The sequence below is a fragment of the Molothrus aeneus genome, chromosome 14, assembly GCF_037042795.1.
Source record: "Molothrus aeneus isolate 106 chromosome 14, BPBGC_Maene_1.0, whole genome shotgun sequence".
NCBI lineage: Eukaryota > Metazoa > Chordata > Aves > Passeriformes > Icteridae > Molothrus > Molothrus aeneus.
In genome coordinates this window covers 5,099,386-5,125,107 of record NC_089659.1, presented here as the reverse complement: position 1 = coordinate 5,125,107, position 25,722 = coordinate 5,099,386, and the positions used below count along the sequence as shown (strand labels likewise).

General features: G+C 40.9%; 1 protein-coding gene across 2 annotated transcripts in view; it reads left to right on the top strand.

Annotated features, from left to right (window-relative positions):
* Positions 1-661: 661 nt before the first annotated feature.
* LRCH2 (leucine rich repeats and calponin homology domain containing 2) overlaps positions 662-25,722 on the top strand; it is a 40,053-nt gene continuing 14,992 nt past the window's right edge. Inside the window, exons 1-14 of one of the 2 annotated variants that reach the window (XM_066559340.1) lie at positions 662-947; positions 13,816-13,960; positions 15,106-15,232; positions 16,038-16,143; positions 16,245-16,381; positions 16,607-16,740; positions 16,869-16,956; positions 17,249-17,360; positions 17,675-17,772; positions 17,874-17,941; positions 18,170-18,274; positions 19,953-20,030; positions 23,416-23,484; positions 24,840-24,888. In XM_066559340.1, coding sequence (XP_066415437.1) covers positions 662-947; positions 13,816-13,960; positions 15,106-15,232; positions 16,038-16,143; positions 16,245-16,381; positions 16,607-16,740; positions 16,869-16,956; positions 17,249-17,360; positions 17,675-17,772; positions 17,874-17,941; positions 18,170-18,274; positions 19,953-20,030; positions 23,416-23,484; positions 24,840-24,888 — 1,602 coding nt within the window. The remainder of the gene's footprint in view (positions 948-13,815; positions 13,961-15,105; positions 15,233-16,037; positions 16,144-16,244; positions 16,382-16,606; positions 16,741-16,868; positions 16,957-17,248; positions 17,361-17,674; positions 17,773-17,873; positions 17,942-18,169; positions 18,275-19,952; positions 20,031-23,415; positions 23,485-24,839; positions 24,889-25,722) is intronic. The other variant, XM_066559342.1, reaches the window with a different exon arrangement.

Here is a 25,722-nt window from a genome sequence, read left to right as displayed (position 1 = left end):
TGGGTGATTTCTGCAGTCCGCGCCCGGCTCTGCCGGTGCCCGGCTTTGCGAGGCAGAGCCCACAGAGGCTCCGATGCTCCCGGCACAGGAGAGCTGCGGGCCTGAAGAGCGGCCGATGCTGTGCGGGGCCGGGGCAGCGGGACGGCACCGGCGAGCGGTGCCGGAGGGCAGTGGACAGAGCCGAGCGGGGCGTGAGGGCATCGGCAGAGCCGAGGCTAGCGAGCCGATGTTCCCCGTGTTCCTTCGGCTCCGAAGCTTCCCGCATCCGCGCCCTCTGGAACGGCGCCCACTGCGCCGGCTCCCGTCCCGGTTGCGGGATCCTCCCTGCCCATCTCGCCCTGCTCCCGGGATGCTTCAGTTGCCAAGAGGATCCCGGTCCCGCTCCCGGTCCCGCTCCCGGTCCCGCTCCCGGTCCCGCTCCCGGTCCCGCTCCGATCCCTCTCCCTCAGCCCCGGCAGCGCCCCCTAGCGGCACACGAGCCCTCGGGCTCACAACCGCCTGCCCCCTCACGAAGCCCCGCCCCTCGGTGCCGCCGCCGCCGCGGATTGGTTGGCACGGTCGAGGGCCGCCGCGAGGCCCCGCCCCGTCCCGCGGCGCCCCCTGCGGGCCCCGCGGCGCCTGCGCAGCGGCCGCGGCCGTTGTTGTGGAGGGGCCGGTCAAGATGGCGGCCGGGCAGGGGGGCGGCGGCGGCAACAACGGCAGCGGCAGCGGCAGCGGGACGGCGGCCGGGAGCGGAGCGGCGGGGCTCGGCATCCCCGCGCACCTGACTCTCTCCTTCTCGTCCGGGCCGCACTGGGGCGCGGCAGCTCTGCCGCAGTCGCACACGGTGCGCAGCCTGGAGCGGGCCCTGGAGGAGGCGGGCAGCTCGGGCATCCTGTGCCTGAGCGGGAGGAAGCTGCGCGACTTCCCCGGCAGCGGCTGCGACCTGAGCGACACCACGCAAGCAGGTGAGGGGGCCCCGGCAGCGGCGGGCCGGGGCTGCGGGCGCCCAGCGGGGCCGGCGCGGGCCCGGCGCGGAGGGCGGGGGGCGCGGAGCCGCCGTGGCGGCCGCTGGGGCCGGGCGGTGGCGGGTGCGGGGCCCGGGTGCGGGGATGCAGCGGGGGGATCCCCGCGGTGGCGGGGCAGGGCTGGGGACGCAGCCGAGGGGGTGACACGGGAGCGGCCGCTGTGGGTGAGGAGCGGGGATCCCGCTGGCAAAGGGCAGCGGGGGACAGCGGAGAGGCTCCGTGTTTGGGGGGCTCTCCGTGCAGGCACCGGCCGGGTTGTGGATGATCTGGGGCTGCAGTGTCCGGGCCCCACTGGGCGCACTGGGGCCGGGTTTGCTGCGTGAGTGTGGGGCGAGCGTCCGTGCAGGTGTGGGCTGTGAGCGGGGCACGCTGAGCCCGCGGTGTGCGAGCGGAGCGGGGCACCCGGCGGTGCCTGGGGAGGCGGGGGGAGAACGGCTCTGTGTGAGCGTGTGCGAGAGCCCAGGGGCGTGTGTGAGTGTGGAAGGGCACAGCGCTCTGTGCGTGTGTTGTGTGTGCGGGGGCAAAGGGGCTCCCGGCACAGCCCCGCCTGCGTGTCCGAGCTCACGGTGCTCGGTGTTCGGGGGTGGAAGTCGCTGTCCCCTGGGTGCTGGGAGCGGAGCCGGCGCTGTCGCTGTGCCCGGGCTCCGGGGCTGTGCGGGGCAGGGGGAAGGTGCTGCGGTCTGTGTGTGCCTGCAGGGAAGAGGGGCGGTCTGAGGGAATCGGGCATTTGTTCCCTGTTCGGTCCATACGTGCCTTAAGGTGGGGAATTGCAGTTGGTGTGTCCGGAGCAGGGTGTGCAGGGTGAGGGGAGCGCTTGAGTTCGCGCTCGGGTGAATGGGAGCTCCGTGTTGTGGTTGGGCTGTACCTTCAAGGGTGTCTGATTCCTTGCGGTAAAAGCTGTATAAAACCTGGGGTATCGCCCTCCCTGCTCAGCAGAAAGGTGGTTCCAAGTGCTGGTGCGAGGGATGTGTGAGCATCCAGCAGTGAGTGTGGACAGCTTGGTGTGCTCACTGTGTTGGATATCGTGAGTGTGGGCCTGGATTTACCCAGGCTTTTAGGTGAAGTAAATATGGAGGCATTTTTCTGTACGGTTCCTGGAAAACAAAGCTACCTTTTCCACGGAGGTTCTCTCATATTGTGGCTCATCTCCATTTGCTTGTGGGGTTTTTTGCTGCTGAGGTAGTTGCTGAAAATAGATAATTTTAAACAATGTGCTAGACGAAAATATTACTAAGAGGCCCGGGATCTTTTGTTCACACATAGTAGTGGCTTTTGAAAATGTTGTTTGAGTGAATTGATGCTGTGGGAGGGTTTGTTTTGGGGCTTTTCTTTGCCCGTGGGTTATGAATAGCTGGCATATTGTTTGGAATAGGAAACTGTCCATGGTGGCACCTGCAAATAAAGAGGTTCTATGAAATAATGTGAGCTGGAGTTTTCCTTGTAGTAGCATAAAAATGTATTTAGCAATATTGTTGGTCACTGCTTTGTGTAGATATTGAATAACCAAAGCATTAGGCATGTAGGCAATCTGTTATTAAAAACACTTTCTGTATCCTGAAGCTGGAGCATCAAGGGTCTGTACTTTTTGTTTGCTTCTAATTATTGCTGTGTGCATTTTGGTTGGGGTTTTTTGTCCATTTCTTTTGAATCTCAATGTTTGAGTCAGAGCTGTCTACAGTGATCTTGTCCCTGTATTCTAGGATGTAGTAGAGCTCAGTCATTCTCATCAGGATTAAGTTGTTATTGTGAATGGTGGTGTGAAAATGTTTTAAGGGCTGTCTCTGGTAGAAATAGCTTTATTGCTTGCTGCTCTAAAATCCTGTACTGAAATAGTTAAACTGCATCTATGTATGTACCATCTTGGGAGAGTCCTGATTTAGTGTAGTTCTGGTTTATGAATGAATCCTGGGAAAATACGAATTTTAGATGTCTTGCAAAAGATGCTTGTAAAAAAGACATGTAGTCTGTAGTTTGACTTGATCTGTAGAAATTTTTGTCAAGTAGGTAAACGGTGTTCTGCTGGTGAATCATGGACATCCTTGAGAGTGTCAGTGTGGCCTGGAGCTCCATGGGGAATTAGCAGCTGCCTCAGAGGCAGCAGTCAGGCAGTAACTGGTATTTCTGTAGCAGTTCTCCCTGTTTCACATGCAAATATCCCCATGAACAAGGTTCTGGACTGAGGAGATGGGGCTTGGGTCACAAATCTTTCCAGGGTTTCACTTTCTGTTTTATGTCAGTGACTCTGAAATTCAATTCTGTGGTACTTGAAACAAATATTTTTTAAAAAACAGTCTCTGGCCAGTGTGGATGTAAACAATTTCTTTTCCATATCACCAGCCCTTAGGCTGTAGGATCTGCAGTGTTACTGTAAACCCAGAATATTCTATCTTTATATCAGTAAAGTCAGCAAGAGCTATGTTGAAGCACAGCTTCTGTTGATTTATCAAAAATAGCTTGGGATTTTATTTTGCATCTAACTTACATAATGGCTTGCCAATACTTAATTTGCAAATACTGAGGCATAGTTTTTGTATTTTAAATTATGTGTCTAAAACATAGTGACCATATCTGGCTGTTTAGCTCTTTTTGCTTGTTTGTTTTTTCTAACTGTGAATTGTCCTTGCCACACTTTGGCCAGGAAATCCTTATTTTATTATTTATCTGAATTTTTCTTCTGGCTGCCCAAACAGATCTTGTGTTGCTTTTAATGAACTTCTGAAAAGAAAAGAAAACCATAGTTCTTGAGATATCAGGAGATATCTTGAATATTCCAGTAATTTTATGTGTATCTTTGCTTCTGTCTGCATGAACAGCATTAGGCCCCCTGGCAGTTAAGTAATTGAGTCTATCACATCAGTGTAATCACAGTCTGCTTAGCTGAAGAGTTCTGTTTGCTGTTTTGATTTTTTAAGGATCGTTCAGTCTGACAGTGTGGCACAGGAACCTAAATCAACCTGTGCCTTTAGTGATTTCCCCCCTTTTTAGTGAGCACCTTTAAGAAATGAATTTAGTAAATAGGAAAAGTGTGTGATTGACAGCTCCAGAAAATGCAGTGGTGCCATCAGGCTTATTTGTTTATGGCTTTGTCACAACAGCTTCAATTCCCACCTCTTAATTCTGAGGGAACTCCCAGGCAATTATAAGTAGGTGAATGTAAATAGACAAATGTTGACATTTCTCCTTTCTCACTTGTGCTTTGTCCTCATAGCACGGAGGAGTAGCACCAGTGGATTCCATGTAGTCTGACTGGGGAATGAGCCCTCCTGTCCTGGCCAGTGCCAGGCCTGTCATGGCATTGTTACAGAGACCATTATCACCGTTACTTGCATGTCTTTGACTTTTTTTACATCCTATTTCTGGCCCTTCTAAGGTATATTGTCATTCATGTGATTACAGATGAAACCCCCAAGGCTTAATATTGAGTGTGAAATGCATAAGAATGTTAATTTATAATGCAGTTCTGCCTCTACAGTATGCACTTCTAAACCAATTATATTTTCCTTTCTGAATAAAATTATTTCTGTTGGTGGAGCCAATGTTGATTAAATTGAGGACAGTGGTAACTGAACAGCAACAAAAAATTCAATATTCAGCTAAAAAAAAAAAAGCATTCATATAGGATGTATATCCTAAATCTTGATTGCATTCTGGAAGTCAAAAACATTGCAAAATGTGGTTCTTCAGCAGCTTTTCCTTCAGATTTGAACAAAAACAGGAACTCTCATTCCATGCCTTTTGGGGAGAGGACTCAGTGTTTATGCTCTGAAACGCATCGGATGCAAAATCTGGAAGTGACGCAGTTTATAAACAATTCTGGAAGTTTTCCACAGTGTTCTCCCAGCCTGTCCTGTGTTTGGGCATGGCAGGAATGAGCTCTGTGTGCTTGAGGCTTTCTTGCTGAGGGCCACTCTTAAGGATCCTGGTTAAAGACACTTGGTGTGATGGGCAAGTTCACATCAGTGACTTGAAGTTAAAGGAGCTGATTATTACTATTTGCCTGCCTAAAAGGACTGTATTATGAAGAACACCACTTACATCTTAATGTTAAAAAACCCAATAAATTTAGTGTTACAGCCTTATCTGAAATACTGACCTACAAAAAACATGCAATGTGTAATTTTTTGAGTTTTTACCATCTCCATCCGTCAAAATTAAATTTGCCATTGCATTGACTATTTTTGTGTTTTGTAATGTCCAATATCTAAGGTCTGTAATATTTCTGTGTTGCATCAACTAAGGAACTTCTTTGGATACATGTTTCTACTTGTTACTGATTATTTGCAGAAGTGGTAAATAATTTAGATTGTGAATTGTATTGCAAAACCTTTTGTGATAACGAATAATGGAGTAGCTTTTGCTTTTTGAGATATTCTTTCTGGTGGAGTGTGTTTTCCCATTTAAGTTGTGCTACTTGGTTGGAGCTGGTTCAAAAGTACAGACTCATATTCCCAGCAAGGCTGGCATTTACTGCTGAAATCTGTCCTTAGCAAAAAGGTAACTAAATCAGGGCTGAAGGCTGGAGTTCCACAGAAAATGTGAAGTTATTTGATACTTTTTGTGTGTGTGATAAAATAGTGGAATGGCTGTGGGAAGAGAGTTCTGAGTTCTGTGCTTTTCTGTGGCTGCCCAACAGTCCGATGTTCATCGTTCTTCCAGCCTGGGATTGTTTGCCCCTTGCTCACAGGTCTAGAGGAGGTTGCACACTTCAGATGAAAATAAAAAAATAAAGTCTTTACTCTGGTATAGAACCAAAATAGTTTAGTGCTTGGGAGACATGATTATCACAAATGTGTTTCCAAGTGTCAGTGAATGCCTTCTGAAAAAGGGTGTGTGTAGTTCAAAGGCTGAAGGAGCCCTGAGCTCAGTGGCAGCTAGCAGCAGGTGTAACTGCACAGGAGCAAATCCCCGACCATCTGGGTGTTAAACCAAGCACTCCTGCCTTTGTCACCTCAGCACCGTTCCCAGAAGTGGAAGCAGGATGTAGTGACCAGAACTTCTTCTGTTGTAGACTGACCTAGAACTGAAAGGTTTCTGAGAGTGTTTACTCCAGGTTGTTGCATGCACTAATGAGAGGTGCTGTAGAATGATTTCTGAGCTAACAGAAGAGGCTGTGGCCATTCTCCAACGCTGCCATGAGGTCTGGCATGAGCAGGACAGAGCCAGTGGGAGGCATCAGCCAGTCAGAGCAGATGCTGAAGTTGCTGCAGCAGGGTCTCAGGTCTCAGGAGAACATGCTGGAATGGTTACTAGACCCTGTCCTCTCAGTGCTCAGGGACTGCTGGTTTACCCAGCTTCTTCAGGTTTCCTTCTGCTCTCATCTCAGTGCAGCTGCCTTGTTCTCCAATGTTCTTTGTCTTCCAGCAGTTTAGCTTACTTCAAAAATGTTTCTGCTCAGTTTATCCAGCCACAAGGCATTTTATCTGCACAAAAGATAAGTCATGTAGCAAACACTGATTACTGCAGGTTGGCTGTAGCTTGTCTCATGTCTATTTAGATTGTAAGCTTGTCAGGACAAAGGGTTGGATGTGTGTTACTGAACATAGAGAGGCTGGTGTAAGTCTTGGGAATTTTGTGTATATTTGAGATATTCCTTAATATACCCAGGCTTTGCTTCATTGCCAGATGAGGATTACTTTCCCTTATATTACTTGTCTGTGAGACAGAAATTTGGAAATAAAAAAAAATCGAAGCCAGAAAATAAATTGTCAGCATTAAACTGACAAATGATGGTGAGTTTAAGTGGGAGGAAGATGCCCTGTGCTGTAGTATGGCAGCTTAAGAAGTCTTGCTGACTTGTCAAGAAAATACCCTTTCTGGTAGTAAAGCATTATAGTAGCTATACTCTAGACTAAATACTCAAGTGCCAAAACAAAAAAGCTTCCAGTGGGATTTTCTGCTTACCAGTTCAAACTCCGAAAGATGTTTGGAGCCAAGACACCTTCAGTAATGGAGAGGAAGATAATCCTTGATATGAAGTAATGGATTATGTCCTTTTGACATGGTGTGTGAATTTACACCTTCACATGCCAGATTGAGAAGTGATCCTGGTTATGTGTTCTTTATTTTCCATTTAAATCATGCTGTGCCAAAATAGCTGAACACACTCCAGAGTTGGAGCACTGTGTTATCTTGTTTTGGAAATGTCCAGACCTTTCTAATGTTGCAGTGTGGTGAAGAATTCATCTGTTCATCTGTTGAGTTCATCCTTATGTTGCAAAATGTGGAATATGTATAATTTTCTTGAGAAAGGATGGTCCTTGATCTTTGTGTACTTTGAAGCCTGCTCAGCAAGGAGGGAAATTTAATCTGTGAAGCAAATAGTGACTAACAGGTAAGAACTAAGTGATGTCCAGGTTTTAAAAAACCAATTAGTGGTTTATGAATTGCTTTGTTAAGATTTAGGGCTTGACAGGCTTCAGTGATCTCAGATGTGGGGGCAACTAACAAGGCTTGGGAAGAAGAATGTGACACTGATAGTGGGCACAGGCAGTGCAGAGCTTACAGGCCATGAGGACAGTTGGCAGAACCCCCAAGAAAAGGATGAAGCCTATAAAGCCAACTCAGCATCTCTGCTGAATTAGTTCTGAGTGGATCAAAGGTAATTCTGGCAGGGGGAGATCACAGCAGTGACTGATGGACCACGAAGCCAAGAAACCCACTGAGCCAGAGGAAGAGAGGCTGGACATATGGAGTAATTAGCATGAGAAACAAGGGAGGTCCTTAGCCCTTGGAAGATAGATAGAATACTGATTGTAAAGAGAACTATGTAACTTGTACCAGTGGACACTAATTCCTTTCTTTGCTAAAATGTATAAAGTGTAAGAAGTTCTGATAGTTTGTGTGCTTGACTTGTGAAATACCCCTGAGCACCCAGGCTTGCACAACTCTGAAATTAATAATCAGTGCCTCTCTCAAGGGTGCTTGTTGCACCTCAAGTAACAAGTCTGATTTGTGTGGGCAGTGCTGTGCAGCAGATCAGCACCAGCATGACCCCCCCTTGTCCCAGCCTTTAGATCAGAGCTTCTGGTTTAGTTTTCTACTGGTAGAGATTTCAGGAAAAACCTCACATACCTGAACCAACATGTGAGCAGAGGCAGCTTACATGAAAAACAAGAATTGCTTGTACCAAACTGCCAATTTAGACATGTTCAATGTGGGTGCACCCAGTGTAGACTGGGCTTAGTGAGGGTGGGCTGGAATAGTGGGTTCCTTAAGGCTGCTTTGATTGCAGAGCCAGTGTGCTGGATGGATCTCAGATCTTCCTCCCTGGGAGCAGAAGTGTGAGACACAGCCATTGATTGGTCTGGCCAGTTACAGAAACAATTCTGTCGTGTGGAACAACTGCTCAGTCTGACAGGCTGTTTTATTCTTTATTGAAGTCTCAAAAGTAGTAAAAGTGTATTTTTAAAAAGCATTTTGTTTTTTGTTCAGAAGTGCTGATTGGCATGAAAAGCCAAGAACTCAGGTACTGTCAAAAGGAATTTCTGGTTGCCTGTACAACCCTTCCTCTGTACTTGATGAGAAAACTCAATTATGTGGTTGTGTACGGTTTCTTTGTCATTTTAATTGCACAGATCAAGTCTGTAACTAAACTTAGAGGTGGGGATAACCATAAAGCAGGTATTTCCTAGCTCTTCAGTTGTTGGATTTAGAATCCAAATACCATTATGATACCTATTTTATCTTTTCACAAAACCAGAAGCTATTCCATGCTGTCAAACACCTGGTTGAAAAAAAGTAAAAGCTGCTTGTAGCCACCTCTAGTCCTGGGAGTGTTTTTTCTTTCTTTTAAACAGAAGACAGACTGCTTCTACTTGACTTGAGTATACACACCAGATAAAAATCAAGTTAAACATTGCTACATAAGCTCTTAAGAGTAGACTTCAAACGTACATAGCTTTCCTTGACAATTTGTGGTCACTTTAGTTTCCTGAGCTAAGGGTTTTGGCAGGTATCCTCAGCTTCCTTACTGTGCATGAGCTGATGGGTGCTTAGATTGTTCTGTGTTGTCCTTCACCATTGCTCTTGATGTTGGAGAGCAAATGTTGATTTCTATGTGAAATTCACAGTTATGTACATTGTAGGTGCTGTAATTCTTGAGCTTTCTTTGCCAGTAAGTTCAGAATTTTTGCTCTCCTTTGCAACTGAAATGTTTGCTGTTTATGCCAGTATGGAAAATTATTCTACATCTGGATGTATTTTAATTGTTCAGTACTTCATTTTGCAATATAAGTAAGTCTGAAGAATTCTGTTTTATATTACTTAATTATCCGGGTTTGTTTTTTTCTTCGAAGGGAAATTTTTGAAACATTTCTGTCACTCGTCATGCATTAAGACTGGAACTGTGAAATTCCAAGTAGATGTGTAGAGTTTGAGGGAAGTGCTAGAGGGACATCGGATTTGAGGTGAGCTTGGGAAGCTGAAAGGTTCCTTTCTCCTGAGGCTCCTTCTCCAGTTTGCTGAGAAATTACCAAGGCAGGAAGAGATCTGTGCTGTGCCTAACCGCAGAAATGGCACTTAGCATGAGCAAACCCATTTCATTGTTCATGTAACAAAGCTTTCTTCAGTCAGTGGTTTGTGGACATGGACAGCTGGTGCCTCCTGCAGAGACCACATGCAGGTGTTTCTGTAGTGTTTGAGGCTACGTTTTCCTTCTCCAGAACATCTTGCATCTGACAGACAAATGAGCTTTACCCATGTTCTGTGTGGCAATCTCAGATTCATGGTTAGATTGACTAAAAGAGTATCTTTGGGATCAGCTCTGAACACTTGTTTTTAAGCATCTGTTGTCTTCTGTAGGATTCATTTTACAGTTACACCTGTTCTTAGATTTTGGTTGGCTTCAGCTAAAGCATTGCTAGAAAAGCTGCCTAGGAAAATCTGTCTGTGATAAATTAGGTGAGCAGTTCTGGGTTTTGTGGGGTGAGGAGTGTGGGGGTTTATGATCTCGTTTCTTAATCCAGTTTTGGAGCAAAAGCCTAACACCAATATCCTGGATCAGCAAGGTATTTTTATGAAAAATATTATGAAATATCAAGATGAGGTTCAGTGTAGATTTCCTAGCTGAGCCTGTTGTTTCAAATTCAACATGTAGTGTATGTAATATGTGAATATAAAAGGAACTTTTCTGGTTTAAATAAAAGGCCAGTCTGTCATATCAGCATGTTCCTATTGGGAAGCAGTACTGCATCCTTAGGGAAAAGTGCAAAACCAAGGCAAATGTGATGGTAATGCTACTTAAATACCTGGCTGCACACTGCTGTAACTTGACAGCTTGAGCTTTTTGTTTTCCCTCTTGCTCATGGCTCAAATTGATAGAAGGTAACTTCTCACCTCTTATAGCTTCCCTTCCAGACTGATTTCCTAGAATTCTTTCCTTTTGATCTTTCTATATATTGTTTTTTAATCACCATCTTATAGTAACTAAAGGCTTTACTTTTTCTGTCAAAAGAAAACTAAAGGGCAACCAACTTCTCCATATTTTTCTAGTACCTCTTTCAAATGTAACCTTAGCAATGGTGCACTTCTCACTTTCATTGTTCCTGCAGGGATAATGTATTGAAATACCCTGTGATTCATGAGCAGGCATGGGTAGTGTCTTCTGGTCAGTCCTCACATAACACTCCCATTGAGAGTTTTCCAGTCTAAACTGGTTAAGCAAAGGATTCCTATAATCTCACTTCTAGAGGAGTTGCCAACCTAAATCATCTGTGGTTCTGCATTTAGCAGCTTCCCTTACTCCTCCAGTCTATTAACCCTTACAAAGCCATTCTCAATGCTACTAGCAGCCTGCTTTCAGGTGAGATGGAAGCTGTCTTGTTTATAGAGGAGCACTCTATTCCTAAATTGCTTCCTTTTTTCAGACTGGATTTTCTTGGTCATCTGTTGTATTATTAGTCTTCAAAAAGTACCTAAATTGCATACGTTTCACATCCACATTTTATTGACCATAATAGGCAATACTGTCTCATAAACTTCTTGCTTGTTATGAAAACGTTTTTGGAGTAGAAATCATCCTTTAGTTTGGATAAAAATAGCTTTACTTGATTTTAAAAAGCTGCAAGTGCATTCAATATGAGAATATTGTGGAAAACTGTAGATAGTCAAATCTTTCTCTTCATAAAAATCTGGACCAACCCCTGGGGCTATTCTAATGCTGTTTTGTAATGATGGAATGCAAAATTGCTTGGAATAAAAGTCATGCTATCTCCCAGCTCTTTATTTATCTTTTTTATTTTATTGTTGAGAGATAGTGGGTGTCATTTCCTATTCTAATAGGATTTCTGGGTTTCATAATAAGAAAGTGCAATCCTTGCCCCACAGTCTCTTCAAAGGCATTGTTTCCAGAGAAGCACTTTCTACAGTAATACACAAATACAGTGCCCTTGGTATGTATTTTGATGTGCAGCTGTGTAAGTTCTGTGCACACTGAGGGGCTCCAGTGCTGCTGTGATTTCTGTCAGCCAGGCTGGAAACCACAGCTGGTTTGTGTCTCCTGTGGGGTGTGACACCCCTGCTCCACTCATCCAGAGCAGAGACTTGGTGCATCCTCTGCTTCTTGTCTGCCCTTGCTTCTAGATTTTATTTCTGCAGAAGAAAGAGCAAAGCTGTTTTGACCTGGGACTTTCCAAGATGTGTGGTTGAGGTGTGGCTGGAAGCAAATACAGCAGCAAAATTTTTGTGGTGCCCTTGAGCCTTCTTGTTGAGGCCTACAGCGCTGCTCCTGGGACAGTGGCAGTAGGGTGGGATTCTGTCTCTTGTTTTGTGGACTGATCTTTGTACCAGCCTTCAGTCACCTTTCCAGCTGCTGATAAAGCCAGATCAGGAAGAGGCTTAAAGCTGGTTTTTGGGGTTTTTTTTTCACAATGGGGTTATATTAAAGACTTCAGCATGTGCTGGAGGTTGTAGAACTGGGCCAGCAATAAATCTGTGGGCATCCCTTGTGCATTCAGGTGTTGCACTCTGCTGAATATTAGAACAGGAGAGCATTTGTTTAAGAAAGGTTTTGCAGAAAACTTTTGTGTGAAAGCTGTCATTTTTCTGTAACATTTTGAAAACTGATGTAGTGGAAAAGAGAAAATGAACTTCACTGGTTGTGAAAACTTTCTCAAGCATGCTAATTTTTTTAATAAGCTTTTTAGGTTTTGTTGAGATGTTCAGTTGTAGTTAACTTCATTCCATTTTTCTCACAGTTCAGTAGGATTGCCACTCCTTCAACCTAGGAACATATTTTTCTGCCTCTTGCAGATAGAGTTGGCAGAATTCTGCATCAGCAGTGGATACTATAATTTTTAGGAAGACTTTGTGATGCTTAAGACTGTTTTTTAGAAATAATGGAATGACAGCCAGATAGCACACAAAATTTCACATATTCTAGACTTAAGGGGTAAAGTTAAAGCTACTGCCAAAAATCACTCCCCAGGAGGATGGTGTTTCATGGTACCTGTCCATTTTCTTTGCTGGTCACCTGCAGCACACTGTGGGGGCCATTCCCTCTGCACACCCTGGTGTCCTGCATTCTGTCCACAGCCTCTGTTTGCCAGGCTGCTGAGGAAGAAGCTAGGCAATATTGATTCCAGTGCTGGCCCTGAGAAATGCTGCTCATAGCTGGTTTGCCAGTTAAACTTCAGGTTGTTGGGCTCTCTTTGACCCTGACAATGACTTGGAGCCAATTTTCCAACCCTTTTCTAGCCTTTTTGCAGAACTGTTCGTTCCAGTGATAATGTGATGGGAGCTAAGCAGAAACAGTTATTCCATGTGAGTGTTCAAAACTGAGAACTAAAGCCTGAAATAGCAAGGGATCTGTATTACTTCTCTGTTAAAAGAGTTTGTTCAGCATTTCTGAGAAACCACATCCTTTTGAAATGTCTTGGGTTGGCAGCCAGAGTTCCTTTCAGACGACCAGGCAGTTGTTCTCAAGTCAATATCTCTTTCTTCCAAGGTAGTTTGGTGGAGTTTTGATTGCACAGGTTTTGTAGCTTAGCTGATAATTTCCAGGATTCTTGGGTCACATTTCATTTGTATTTTCTGGTTCTTTCCAAGGTTTCATATAGTCAGAGGTGCTGTGCATTTTGGTAATGCTCTGTTTTGTCATAACTCCTGCCTGCAGATTTGCATAATGCTGTCATGCATTGTCAGAATAACTATAGCTCAAGAATTGTGTTTCCATGATCAAAGATCTCTCCTCTTTCTGCTTTTAGGCCAGGTTAAATTGCATCTTGACTTTTATATATTAATACCTGTGGCACTGGTTTATGCAACTTTATCCTCTTTTCAGTGAAGTTACAAATGTGTAGCTGGAGAATGTCAGTTACTGTGTAAGGATGCTTGGGGAACTTGGTGTTAGCATTGCAGATACATTGTACAGTGACATTGGATTCTAATGTAGCTGTCAAACAGGAGAAATAACTTTGAATTTTTGCCTTGATTTACTGTTGTGCCTAGAGTTGGAGGGGAAGAAACCCAAGAATTGCACAGAACAAAGACTTGATAGAAGAGGGACAATCATAATTGATATTCAGTGGCATTGTAACTGTAAATGTGTAGTAGGAAATGTATTTTTGAATTCCTGTCACTCTTCTACTTTCTGTTGTAATTGCATATTGAGCAATAATCTGTCAGTATTTTAAGGCTCTTTTGTGTATTAATTATATGCGGTAGCATCTGGTAAAACTGAATTATTTTACACTTCTTGCAACACCTTAATTTTTAGGAGCATGACAAGAATAACAGTGGGTACTTTTATCTCCTCTTAGTGCAGGGAAAGTCTTGACTAAAAAAGGAATTTTTTTTTTCTGTTTGCTTCTAGATCTTTCAAAGAACAGATTTACTGAAATTCCTCCTGATGTCTGGCTGTTTGCACCACTGGAAACTTTAAATTTGTATCACAACTGCATCAAATCCATTCCAGAATCTATTAAAAACCTGCAAATGCTTACCTACCTTAACATTAGGTGAGTAATGGTGGTTGGTTTTGGTCTTTATTTAACATATCTCCTCAGAGACTTGGCATTTTGCTTCATCAGGTCATTGTTTTTGCAGAGTTTTCTTTGTTTCTGATGCTATGTAGACAGACAGTGTTCAGGAATCACAGCTGTAGAAATTTGCTGCTATCAAGAGGCTAAATTGCTCTGGCCAGAAAGTCCTGCTCATTTTGCACATTATTTACATCCACTGCTGTACTGCTCTTTTTAAACTTGGAAAACATATGGTTGGATTTTCTCACTAGAACAGAAGATGGATATGAGCTCTGGAAGGTGAGGGAATCTAGAAAACTCTCCTGACCCTGTTTTCCACTATACTCCTTGTTTCTGATATTAGCTGCATCAAATCCAAACCAGTTTTCTCAGTTAAGAGCTATTTAAATCCCCAGAACCTACTGTGTCTCAAAATCTGCAAATATCAGTTCTTACAGTATGAATTCGTAAGAAAGTCACAACTTTCAAGAGGATTAATATGATACAAAACCACACTATGTTCTGAAAGAAATAGGCCTAACTTTCTTCAGCAGCAAGCCATTTCTCTTTTGATGGTGTTGGAGGTTCTGAATACACTTCTTTACACAGAAATGCTGTGTATTCTAACTCTTCTTTCAAGAGTCAGCTCTCCTGATGATCCTTTGCCAAACTGTGCTTTGTTCTCATCTCTGTGCTCCTGTCCAAGGGCTGATTTGCAGTGCAGGAACCTGTGGGATGTAGCATTGGAGAACAAGCTAAAATCCTGCCTTCCTAGCTCAGGGGCTTTGTTACAGCAGAAAACCACATTCTAATTGTGGAAGCCCATTCTAATTTGGGCTTCAGATGGTGGAAGAAATGTATTGTGCATTTCATAGTAAAGCAGGCAGCTCCCAAAAACCTGAAAAAACCAGAGGAAATCTGTGTAAGTGACATGAATGATTGCTTCATTGCCACATCTTTATAGTCAGTTCAAAAAAAGTTTACTTGCATATTTTTGCTTCTCATGCCTTCAACCAAAAAAGCCTGGTATATCTGCCCAAAATGCAACATAAAAAGAGACTTAATGCATATCTACATAAATAACTTCTCTGTATTGTTCACTTATAATTCAGCCTTTCTTGTCCCTTTTTCTTGCTTTCAAGTCGAAATCTTTTGTCAACATTGCCAAAATACCTGTTTGATCTTCCACTGAAAGTTCTGGTTGTCAGTAATAACAAGCTGGTCTCCATTCCAGAAGAAATTGGAAAGTTGAGAGATCTAATGGAGTTGGTAAGTACAACTGTGAATCTTTGTAGTCAGTACACTTAAAAGCACTATATATATATTTATATATTCAGTGCAATAAATTATTAATATATTTTAAATACAGAATTGCAACATTTCATTTACTGTGTTTTATTGATATTTTTGGTTTATTTTTCAAGGCTGTGAAATCCAGAATGCATGCTTGATGGTGATTAAGGACATAGTAGAGAGTTTCATTCCAGGACCTGTGATATACCTATTTAGAGCATAAGAAGGCTGGAAAGACTCTGTGATTGTTCAATCACTCTGATCTACATAAATTAATACTAAATTAGTGTCAGAAATAGCTGTAGTCTATGTTCACTTGATGCAGCTTTGTCACCCTCTAGTGCTTGTATCCAAAAAGCTGGTGAGCCTGCTATTGCTATTGCCTGCTCTTTTTAGTTTCATGGGTTGGTTCAAGATTTATTAAGGAAAAAGAATTTTTAGAGGAGGAGCAGAATGCCAGTCAATTGCCAGCAATAGCACAAGTTTTTGACAGATCTGGGAACTGCACCAGGAACTCCTAATTCCTAGGCTACAGTATTCATTTCAAAGCCAGTATTTCATCATTCATTGATTTAACTTCTTGAATTGAATTTCTGGAATCACTCAGCATTTTAAAATCCAGCAAGATCTGTTTGGTACATCTTCTCCATCAAAAATCCAAGATAGCTTGTTGAATTTCTTTTCTTTTAATAGTATGCTTGCTAATACTTTTGATCACAGTATTCCTCTGTGTAATTTCATTTAAGATGTTCAGTTGATTTATTAATTATATCTTTCTTAGGATATTAGCTGTAATGAACTTCAAGTTCTTCCCCAGCAAATAGGAAAATTGCAGTCACTTAGAGAATTGAACATAAGAAGAAATAATCTCCATATGTTGCCAGATGGTGAGCTACTCATCTTCTTTCCATTGATGTAGGCAAATTAGGCAAAGTGTTAAGAAGATAACTGATTCTTTTTTTTGTTTGCTTTTTTTCCCTGAATGCAGAATTAGGAGACCTTCCCTTGGTAAAGCTGGATTTTTCTTGTAATAAAATTACAGAAATTCCCATTTGTTACAGAAAGTTACGTCACTTACAAGTGATAGTTTTGGATAACAATCCAATGCAGATACCACCAGCACAGGTTAGTATTAAAGCACACAAGTACAGAAATTTTCATTAGGATTTTAGAGGAAGCTGTTCTAAGTTATACCAATCAACTTTTCTCTTTTTTTAGCTGTATTTCTTGTGTTTCTCGTTTTGGGGTGTTGTGGCTGTAAATGCAGTGCTGCAGATACTTTTTGGGGTGTATTCTCAGCACACATGCTGTGTAATTAAGACTTCTTTTTGTTCCTGTGTTTCCCAACAGATATGTTTAAAGGGCAAAGTGCATATATTTAAATTCCTCAGTATCCAGGCGTGCCTCAGAATAGATAAAAAACCAGATTCCTTGGATCTTCCATCATTAGGCAAACGAATCCCCTCCCAGCCACTCACAGACAGGTGAGTAATGGGGTTTTTGAGTATAGAGAACATATTTTGAAGAAGATGTTTATTTTCTTATGGAAGGTAAAACTACTGTTTCTTTCATTCTTGTGTGGGTATTTTGTGTGTTATTTTTCTTAATGTAGCATGGAAGACTTTTATCCCAATAAAAACCATGGACCAGACTCTGGCATTGGAAGTGATAATGGGGATAAAAGATTGTCCACTACAGAAGTGAGTATTTTTCACTGTTGAATTTGTAATTTCTGATTTTTCTAGAACTTTTCCTTTGTATTTTATATCATTTGAGAAGTACCTCAGTAAGTTGCATTTAATATTCTTCCAGTATGTGTACAGTTGAGTTTAAACCCTTAGACTGCCATATCAGACACAAATTATTTGTATATTTCTTTAACTTTTCTGGTTGAGGTTGATTCTAATTAATATGATATGATGGGAATGTAGGAAATCATATAATAATACCATTTCCATGTCAGTTCTGCACTAAATATGAGTGTCCTTGCAGCCATCTGATGATGATACAATCAGCCTTCACTCCCAGGTGTCAGAATCAACAAGGGAACAGACATTAAGGAATGACAATCATGTAATGGGAAATAAACTGGATCCACAGAAAGGTAATACCACTTGTGCATTTGTTGTTTTGGGTAGCAGAGATACTTTGCTTAGGTAATCTAATGTAAGAAATTGTCACAAAATGACAGGATCATGTGTTGATATTGTATTTTCAGTGGTTCAGAAAACAGTGATAAATAATCACAAGCAGAAAAGGCTTTAGAGAAAGGAAAAAATATTTCTAGCTTAGGAAGGCACAAATTCTATGTTTTATCTTTATCTGACATTTTTCATAAGTACTTATTTCTCTCAGGAATAACATTTGATCAAGAGAACTGTTTTGATGTCTTTCCTATTCTTCATAAATCCTCCCTAGACCAAGAGGCGTTTGACTACATTGATCCCAACGCAGAGGAGGGAGCTCTTCCTGAGCAGGGAGATGCACAGATTGGCACCCTGCTCTCCTATGTCAAGGTACCAGAGTCTGACAAAAGAAAAGCTGTTCAGTAGCCTTGATTTTTTTCTTTTTTTTCTGCCATAATTCAGTTCTGACATTTTTTTCAATTTTGTTGAAGGAACGGGGAAAACATCCTGAGAAATCCCAGAAAATAGAACAAAATGAGGACTGGGGAGATGAAAAAAGGTAAATCTTCATCTTTTTTCAGTTGGTTTTACTAGTAGTGGCAAGGGTGATCGTGGGGTTTTTTTAAGCTCCTTGCATATGGAGGAAAGAATTCTCATACTGAACAGAGTGTTCCTCTTGGACACAGAGTAAGCTTACAGGAAGCACTGCTTAGTTACTGCCATAATGAGCCATTTCTGTGTCTTGCTTCCCTGAAGCCAGGCAAGTCACTGATGTTTAATTTTTCAGACTTCAGAAAGAACAGCTGCTGGCTGAAGATGATGATGAACTCAAAGAAGTGACTGACCTGAGAAAAATTGCAGCTCAGTTGTTGCAGCAAGAACAAAAACACAGGTATAACCATATCAGTTAAAATAACTTCTGTTACAATTAATTTATTCTTTAACCTCTCTTATACCCAAACACTTTTGACACCTTATTTTGAGAACAATTTTGTCCAGCTGCTAAAGAGTGAAGTGACAGAGTCTGTCAAGATACCTGTCCTGTGTTTCTTGTCTGAATTACACAACCTCCCTACAGTTTGTTTGTGACTGGTTATTTTTATTCAGATACAAGCTAATTTAGGTTGCACTTCCTTCAGTCAATATCCTGTGGACTGAAGGGGAAATTTGTTTTAATATTATTCTGTCAAATGACAATATCTATATATAAAAATAAATCATTTCAACTGCCTGCCTTTCTCTACTTCCTTATGGGCATCTCAACAGAACAATTCTTGAAAAGGAGCCATGGAACAAGCAGCAAATTAAAGGAATATAATAGAACGAGTTAGCAACTGTGTAAAATGAAGAAGAGGAAGGAATAGCTGGAGTCACATAGAAATGGCCAGGCTGGTGTAGGAACAGTTTCTCTTCTGTTCCTTTAACAAGCAGGCAAATGCTCTAAGGTACTTCTAGAGTAAACTCCTCTGAGAGGTGAAAGTTGTATTTAATAGTAGTTCATTAACTAAAACAGTTCATAACACTCACTCAGTATCCCACAGTAATAGATGCAAGTTCATACCTACTTAAATACTATGTTCCTTTCTTTCAAATTGCTGTGTAATTATGAGACTCTGCTGCTTTGCTTTTAAGATGGTTGAAATACACGTGAAGCCCTCAGAGAAACTGAGATCCTATGATCTCAGTTATATATATCTCAGAATACTATGAATTGCAGGGTCTTAAAAATTCACCAGCATTTTATATTAGGTAAATATAGTAACAGTAGTGTGCATGTGTGAAAGATAAAATGGGTTTTACTTACAACTCCAAGCCCTGCATTCAAGAATTGTTTGTTGTTCACAGGGAGGGGAAAAATAGGAATGAAATCTTAATGCCAGTGTATTCTCAGTACCTGAAGTATTGCAAATAAGGCCAAGAATGCATCATTTTCTCCTATGAAGGAAGAGAGAATGAGTGTGTTTGATGGTTTTTATGTTGCATGAGGCTCTTGTTTGATTACATGTTTCCTGGTTATCTAATCATTTGAAATGCCAAGCCACTCCTCTTCTGAAGTAACTGCAGCTTGAATTTTATTCATCATATGTTGTTGTGTCTTAATGCAGTGGTCTTGCTAATTGTTCTGCTTTGTCTTGAATGATGCAGATGTGCAATCTTAGTAGTTCTTAAGTTTTATTTCTTAGTTTAGCATTTATATTTTAAAGTTGGCTTATGTATCTTTAGGTACATGAGCTCAAAATCTCCTCTAATAGAAAATTTAGCCTTGATTTTGAATCCATGAAGTTTTTTAACTGGAAATAAGAATATTTTTTAGCATTTAGTGAAGATACTTCTATGCCTATTTGTGGAAAATATGGTCAGTCAGTGAACAGAATCCTCAGGGAAGTTAAGCATCACAAAATAACTCCTTACTAATCACGTTTCTGTTTGTTCAGTGTATGTTTTTGTAATATTATGCAGTCTCCTCTCCTTTTGCTTGCTATGCTAATGACTTCCCTGTGCTCTCCCATCAACCTATCCTGCTTCCTCCTTCCGTCTTTGGCTTTGGTGTGCATGAAATGTGAATTCAGACGAAGGCCACTGAGCTATAGAACTTCATTCAGTGAAAAGCTCTTCCAGAGGACCAGGGCGGCAGGACGTGCATCAAGGTATAAAGAGTTAAAGTGTGGCCAAAAGAAATGCTCTTGGCCATTTCCTGAACAAACACAGACTTAAAGGGATTGGCTGAGTTAGCCTAAGAGGTTTTGTTATCAAAACCAGTTTGCAATACGTTCTTTGTTCTGTAGGATGAAATATTAATTAAGAAAAATATTTAATTAGGCAATTCTCCAAAGAGAACTTTGAGTCCAAACCTAAAAGCTTTTCTTTAAGTATACAACCTCAGATACAGTACCTCATGCAATGTGGTGCTTTCAGTTCTTTGGGGTTTTGTTTGGTTGGTGTTTTTGTATTGTTTGTTTGATACTTTGGTTTCAAAGTGATGATTTTCAGAGATAATTTGTTTTGCATTTGACCCATGGTGGAAGTATTTGCAATATACAAACCTCACCAGTAACATAAAATTGGACTATACTCAAACACATAGGTGTTGGGTGAAGTGATTTCAGACTTGATTGCCTTATAAATTGAAGCTCTGTAACTTAGTCTGGATGCTCCTTGTCTTTTTCAAAAGACGATAGGGTAATTTAGATTAAATAATTTTCATTGGTTCTGAATGAGCCTGTTTGAATTTGCATCACAATAAAGTCTGGGTTCTTATCTGGCAGCAGTGATTTCCTAAAACTGTCTAAATCCAGAAGAGCACAGCTTCAGTCACAAAGCAGAGCCAGATGTGAAGTCAGTGGACTGCTCTGGAATGAGTTGAAAATAAATCATCTTTGTCTCACTGCACAGGATTTCCTGTGTCTTTTTACACTTTAGAGATTCAAGGTAGTACTTGCTTGTCTACACTTGAAGATAGCTAACCTTAAAATAACACTACCATTTTCACTTCATTTGTGTCTGTTAATCATTGTTATGTTTGCACAAAATCTGACAGTATAAGTGGCTGAGAAGAGATTCCACTCTTTAAATCCTGAAACTTGATAAAATATTTTCCAATATCTTTGTTGGTCTTGCCATTGCCTTTCTCTCTTATCTGGTCAAGCACTTTGGAGTAGATGCTGTCCTTGCATACTATAGAAGTAGAATATATAAATGTGTGATGCTGAGTAATTTAGATTTAAAAATTGTGTGAGTTTTAGAACCTTTTCAGAGGATTAGTTTGAGTGCTACCTCTGTAACAACAGAATTGGTTGATTTGTAGGATGATAAGTAGGAAATTAATTACAGTTCTAGCTCAGTTATCCAAAGCAAGTTCTTAGCTCATGAATCAGTCAGGACATCAGTATTTGGCCTGATAATTGACCTGTACAATAAAGATTTGGGTTTAATGAGTGATGGCATGAGTGACAACAGTTGCTGAAATTTTGGACCATCAACACCACACTTGAGTGTAACTTCTGAACTCAAACTACTTCTACTTTCATGTTACATACTCTGCTTTGCATTGTATTTCCTGGAAGACAGTAATTAATGTGCCTGCAGTGATTCCCCCTGACCCCCTTTCAGCTCAACAAATTATTTTACCAATTGTCTGCAATTTGGCAAATTCAGATTAATTTTCTTCACTATTTTCTTTTGTTAAAAGCTTTCAAGTTCATTATTCCACAGGAAATTGAGATTTCTATAGCTGGGCTTGCAACATGTCAGATACTGAACTTGCTGTTACTTCCCATCTATATTACTCAGTTTTTCAACAGGAGCTTTCAAAAAATTACTGGCTTTGTTTTAGAAAGTATAGGAATATACTTTGTTTAAATAATTATAGTTCATGATGAACTCAATCATTAATTATATACATGTTGCACAGAAGTGGTGAAAAGCAGCTGAAAAGTATATGTATATATATGTTAGAATTAGCTTGAATAGTTGTGTTTAGTATAATAAGTATAAAAAAGAAATAGCCTGTATTATATACAATCATTGCATTTACACTAGAATGTCAGTTTTGGTGCAAGTGTTGCATCAAACTGAGTCTATTTTTTTCTTTACTTGTAATTGTTGTTTGCTGCAAAGTCTCTCTGAATTTCTTATTGCTTTCAGTTGAAGACAAGTTTTAGTTTCTATGGGGGTTCTCTGTAAAAACAATGACTTTTAAAAAGCATGTTTATATTCTGGATTGATAACCCATGCTCTGAATATTTTTTGGTTACAATTATTTTCAGGCTGTAGTATAATTTAATCCTGGAATGCCCTCTCAAAACTTCTTTCTGAACACAAAATAGAGGAGGCAGATGCTACAGACTGAGTGCAGCAGACATTTACAGGCTTAAATTTTACAGGCTTTAACTTTTACAGACATTTACAGGTTTACAGGCTTAACTTCTCATAATCCCATTAAAGTGAGGGTCACACAATGAGAGGTTTATACTGCAAATGCGATTACTGAGCTCAAAGTTATCACAGTAATCAGGGAAGTTTGATTGAAAAATCATCAGTCATTTAAAGCAAATAGCTGTGCTGCACTATGCAATGGTAAAGGAATATAAAAAGGGGCCTACTGTTTGACTTTCTTCCATGGAATAGATGGTTGTGATCTGATTCTTAATACATTCTAGTTCTCAACATAATTCTGTATAAATACACTTCCATCACACTTCTGCACATGAAGTCAGTGTCAAAGTGTAATATTGCTACCTGCAAGAGTTCAGAATTTTTCACTTAAGTTCAAGGTAATGCTTACTTGAAAACATTTAAAGTGTTACTGATAATTTTATTTTTGACACTTAAAGCATCCATAATAGCTCATATCATTTTTCTGTGCACACACAAACGTGTGGTATGTGTTTGCTCCAGATGAAAACACCTTTTTGAATCTCTGGAAGTTCAGGCTTTTTTGGCTGTTTACCGTGTAGAAGAATGGAATTTCCATTAAATTCTGCATTAAAATTTTCATTTAGTTCTTAGCCTGTGTTTCTCAATTTTCCACCTCACCTTTTAACCTTCATTTCCTTTGCACTTGTGATGTTTCTTTCTCAGCCACCTTCTCATCTGCCCCTCCTGACTGATTTTCTGTGCTCAGTCTGTCTCTATCCTTGCTGGTCTGCTTTAGGTTGACTATCTGTCTTCTAATTTTAAGGAACAGTGGGGTCTTTTGTGTTTAGAGCAGCATCACTTTACACAGGTGTGAGATCAGTTGTAATAGTATCTATTTAGGGAGAAAAATAAGAGGAGACTTCATTTTGGTTTGAGTTATCACCAAGTTTTGCTTCCTTAAAATACAGAACTTGAAATACTTCAAGAGCTGGAAATTATACTCTTAATTCAAATGGAAGCAGGAATGGGCTTGGATTTCATATGTATACACACACATTTTAGTTTTATGGAAGGTGCCACTTAATGTTCAAAACTTTTTTATTTACAGGAAATGTGATGCAGTGAAAGTAACATATTCTAAGAAAATTGTTTCAAATACCTTTTTTTTTTCCCTAGGCTTCTTAATCATTCAGTTTCAGTAAACACAAGGAACAGGCCAAAGCAGGCAATGGAATCTGAAAAATGGTATTGATATACTTAAATATATCACAGCTTTCAATCTTTTATTGCTTTCATTTTTGTTCATTGTGTTACTACTGCCATCTTCTGTCATAATGCCTTTAAAAGCTCATGATGAAATTGAAGCTACAAGAGTAATATATTCTTGAGCTTCTTTCTTTCAGATCAAAAAAAAAAATAAAAATCTGTTCTTCTGAGCATTTAGGAAAGTAGATGTCATAGAGGAACAAATTTGTAGTCTGATTATGGCAGCAATTCATTTATGTTTCAGAGCTCCAGTTCCAGTGTGAAGGTTGTAGCTCCTCCTGCAGGTGATGGTGCTGTGCAGATGTCTTGTCCTGTGTTACACAGGGTGGCAATGGAGCTGTGCTTGGGCATCTGCATTTTCCAATTTTCCTCCTTGGCAATCCTTTTGTGCTCTTAAGAGCTGTTGGAATAGCATTGCTGGGAGCTCAGCCCACAGCACCTTTATTGTTTGTGGAGGGTGTGTTACTGAGGAATGCGCTGTCTGCAGGAGCTGTGCTTAGGCTTTCTCTTTGAATTTAAATAAAGAAAAAAGGCACAGCACCCACACACAAAACAAGCAAAAAATAACCAAAAAACAAACCAAACAACAACAAACCCGGAAATCAGCAGTAATCAGAAATACCCAAAGCCTTGTTTTCAGGGAATTGGGAAATGTCCAGACCCATGTGGGGAGGCAGAAGCTGGTGGTGCTGGGTAGCAGTGGCGTGGGAATGGCTCTGTGCAGTTCAGCTGCACCTCAGGGGAGCATCTTGACCCAGTGCAGCTCCTTCAGTGTGACACATCCTACTTTGCTGTCTCCCCTCTCAGTGGCACCTGTGCTTTGCAGAGCTGCCTGCATCATGTCCTGTGCTTGTGTGACTCCTCCTGCAGCTGTTACCTGGAACCTTCCAGGCCTTGCTTACTTACCACAGCTTCTCTGTGAGCTGCTGTCACCTCTTCAAGTGTACGCCTCTGTTAGGCTTCTTTATTAGAGAGTAATCTAGGAAGAATTAAATTTGCCTTTTCCTTTTTTGCTAATGAAACAGGCAGTTCTGAGACTTAAAACCAAAACAAACTAAAAAATTCAAAAGAAATTTTATCTGAATAAAGTACTGTAGTGTGGAAGACCCATTGTCAAATTATCTCAAAGGAGAGTGAAATATGATTTCAGGTTTTAGTTAAGTGGTCATACTTTGAAGCCACATTGTGACATCTTATACAGATGGCAAAAAAATACTGTAGTGCTGTGGAGAAGCCACTTTTTAAGGGTTCACTTTTTGTTATTTTCAAGTAACTTGTTTTAAAGTACACAAAAAAGTAGCGTGCTTCATAATGCCTTTCATCTTACCTTTTAGTGTTTCAACAAATGAAGTGAATTCCTCAGTGTCCCCATACAGCTGGCAGGTAAATATTCAAATGTAAATGTGGGGGCTTTATATCTGAGTGATTTTGTTGTTGTTGTTTCCTTGATTTTTGTCTCTGTGGCAGAAAACTTTGTGCATTTGTATGGTTGCTTATACAGATAATTCTTGAAGGTATCTTAATTGTGGTGGAAAATGTAAACCCTTTGGAGATCTTATGCCTCAATTTGACTTGTTTGTAACAGAGGCCTTTTGTTTTAAAAGCATGTGGTACCAGCTTTAAGGTCTTGAAACTAATGAGGCATAAATTTTACTTTCTTGGGTTTAGTATGTCTTTCCATATAAAGGTATTGCCTCACCACAATGTTCAGTTTGGTTTTTAGATGCAGCTTCTAGATGGGTTGAAGTATGAGTATTTCATTTCCCATACCTCAGTGAGAAGCTTGCATGATATCGCAAAATTCCAGTTAAACTGTGGAGAGTACCTTATTCTTTTAATCTGTTAGTTATCTACAATTGCTTTAAATGCCCTCATATTGTTGTAAGAAGAAACAGAAATGTTGTGGTACCCTTTAGAAACAGTCCATCCAGATTGTCTACTTTCAATTCTCATGAAGTAAGCAGTCATGTATATTTATTGCTTAAGAATCAATCTACTTTAGCTGTCTCCTCAGTATGTATTGCATAATACAAGGCTTTGAAAGAGGGATTTCCAGCTTGTTGGGGTGTATAATCTTTAGATAGAAACAGCCAACAAATACTCCAACTGTCTTGTTGTAGCCATCCTTTCTCTGTGTGATGAGAATTCACAGTGAGAAATTAGATGTGCTAGTGGCTAACCACACTTGAAACTGGTGTATTTCTGGCAGCCTTTGGT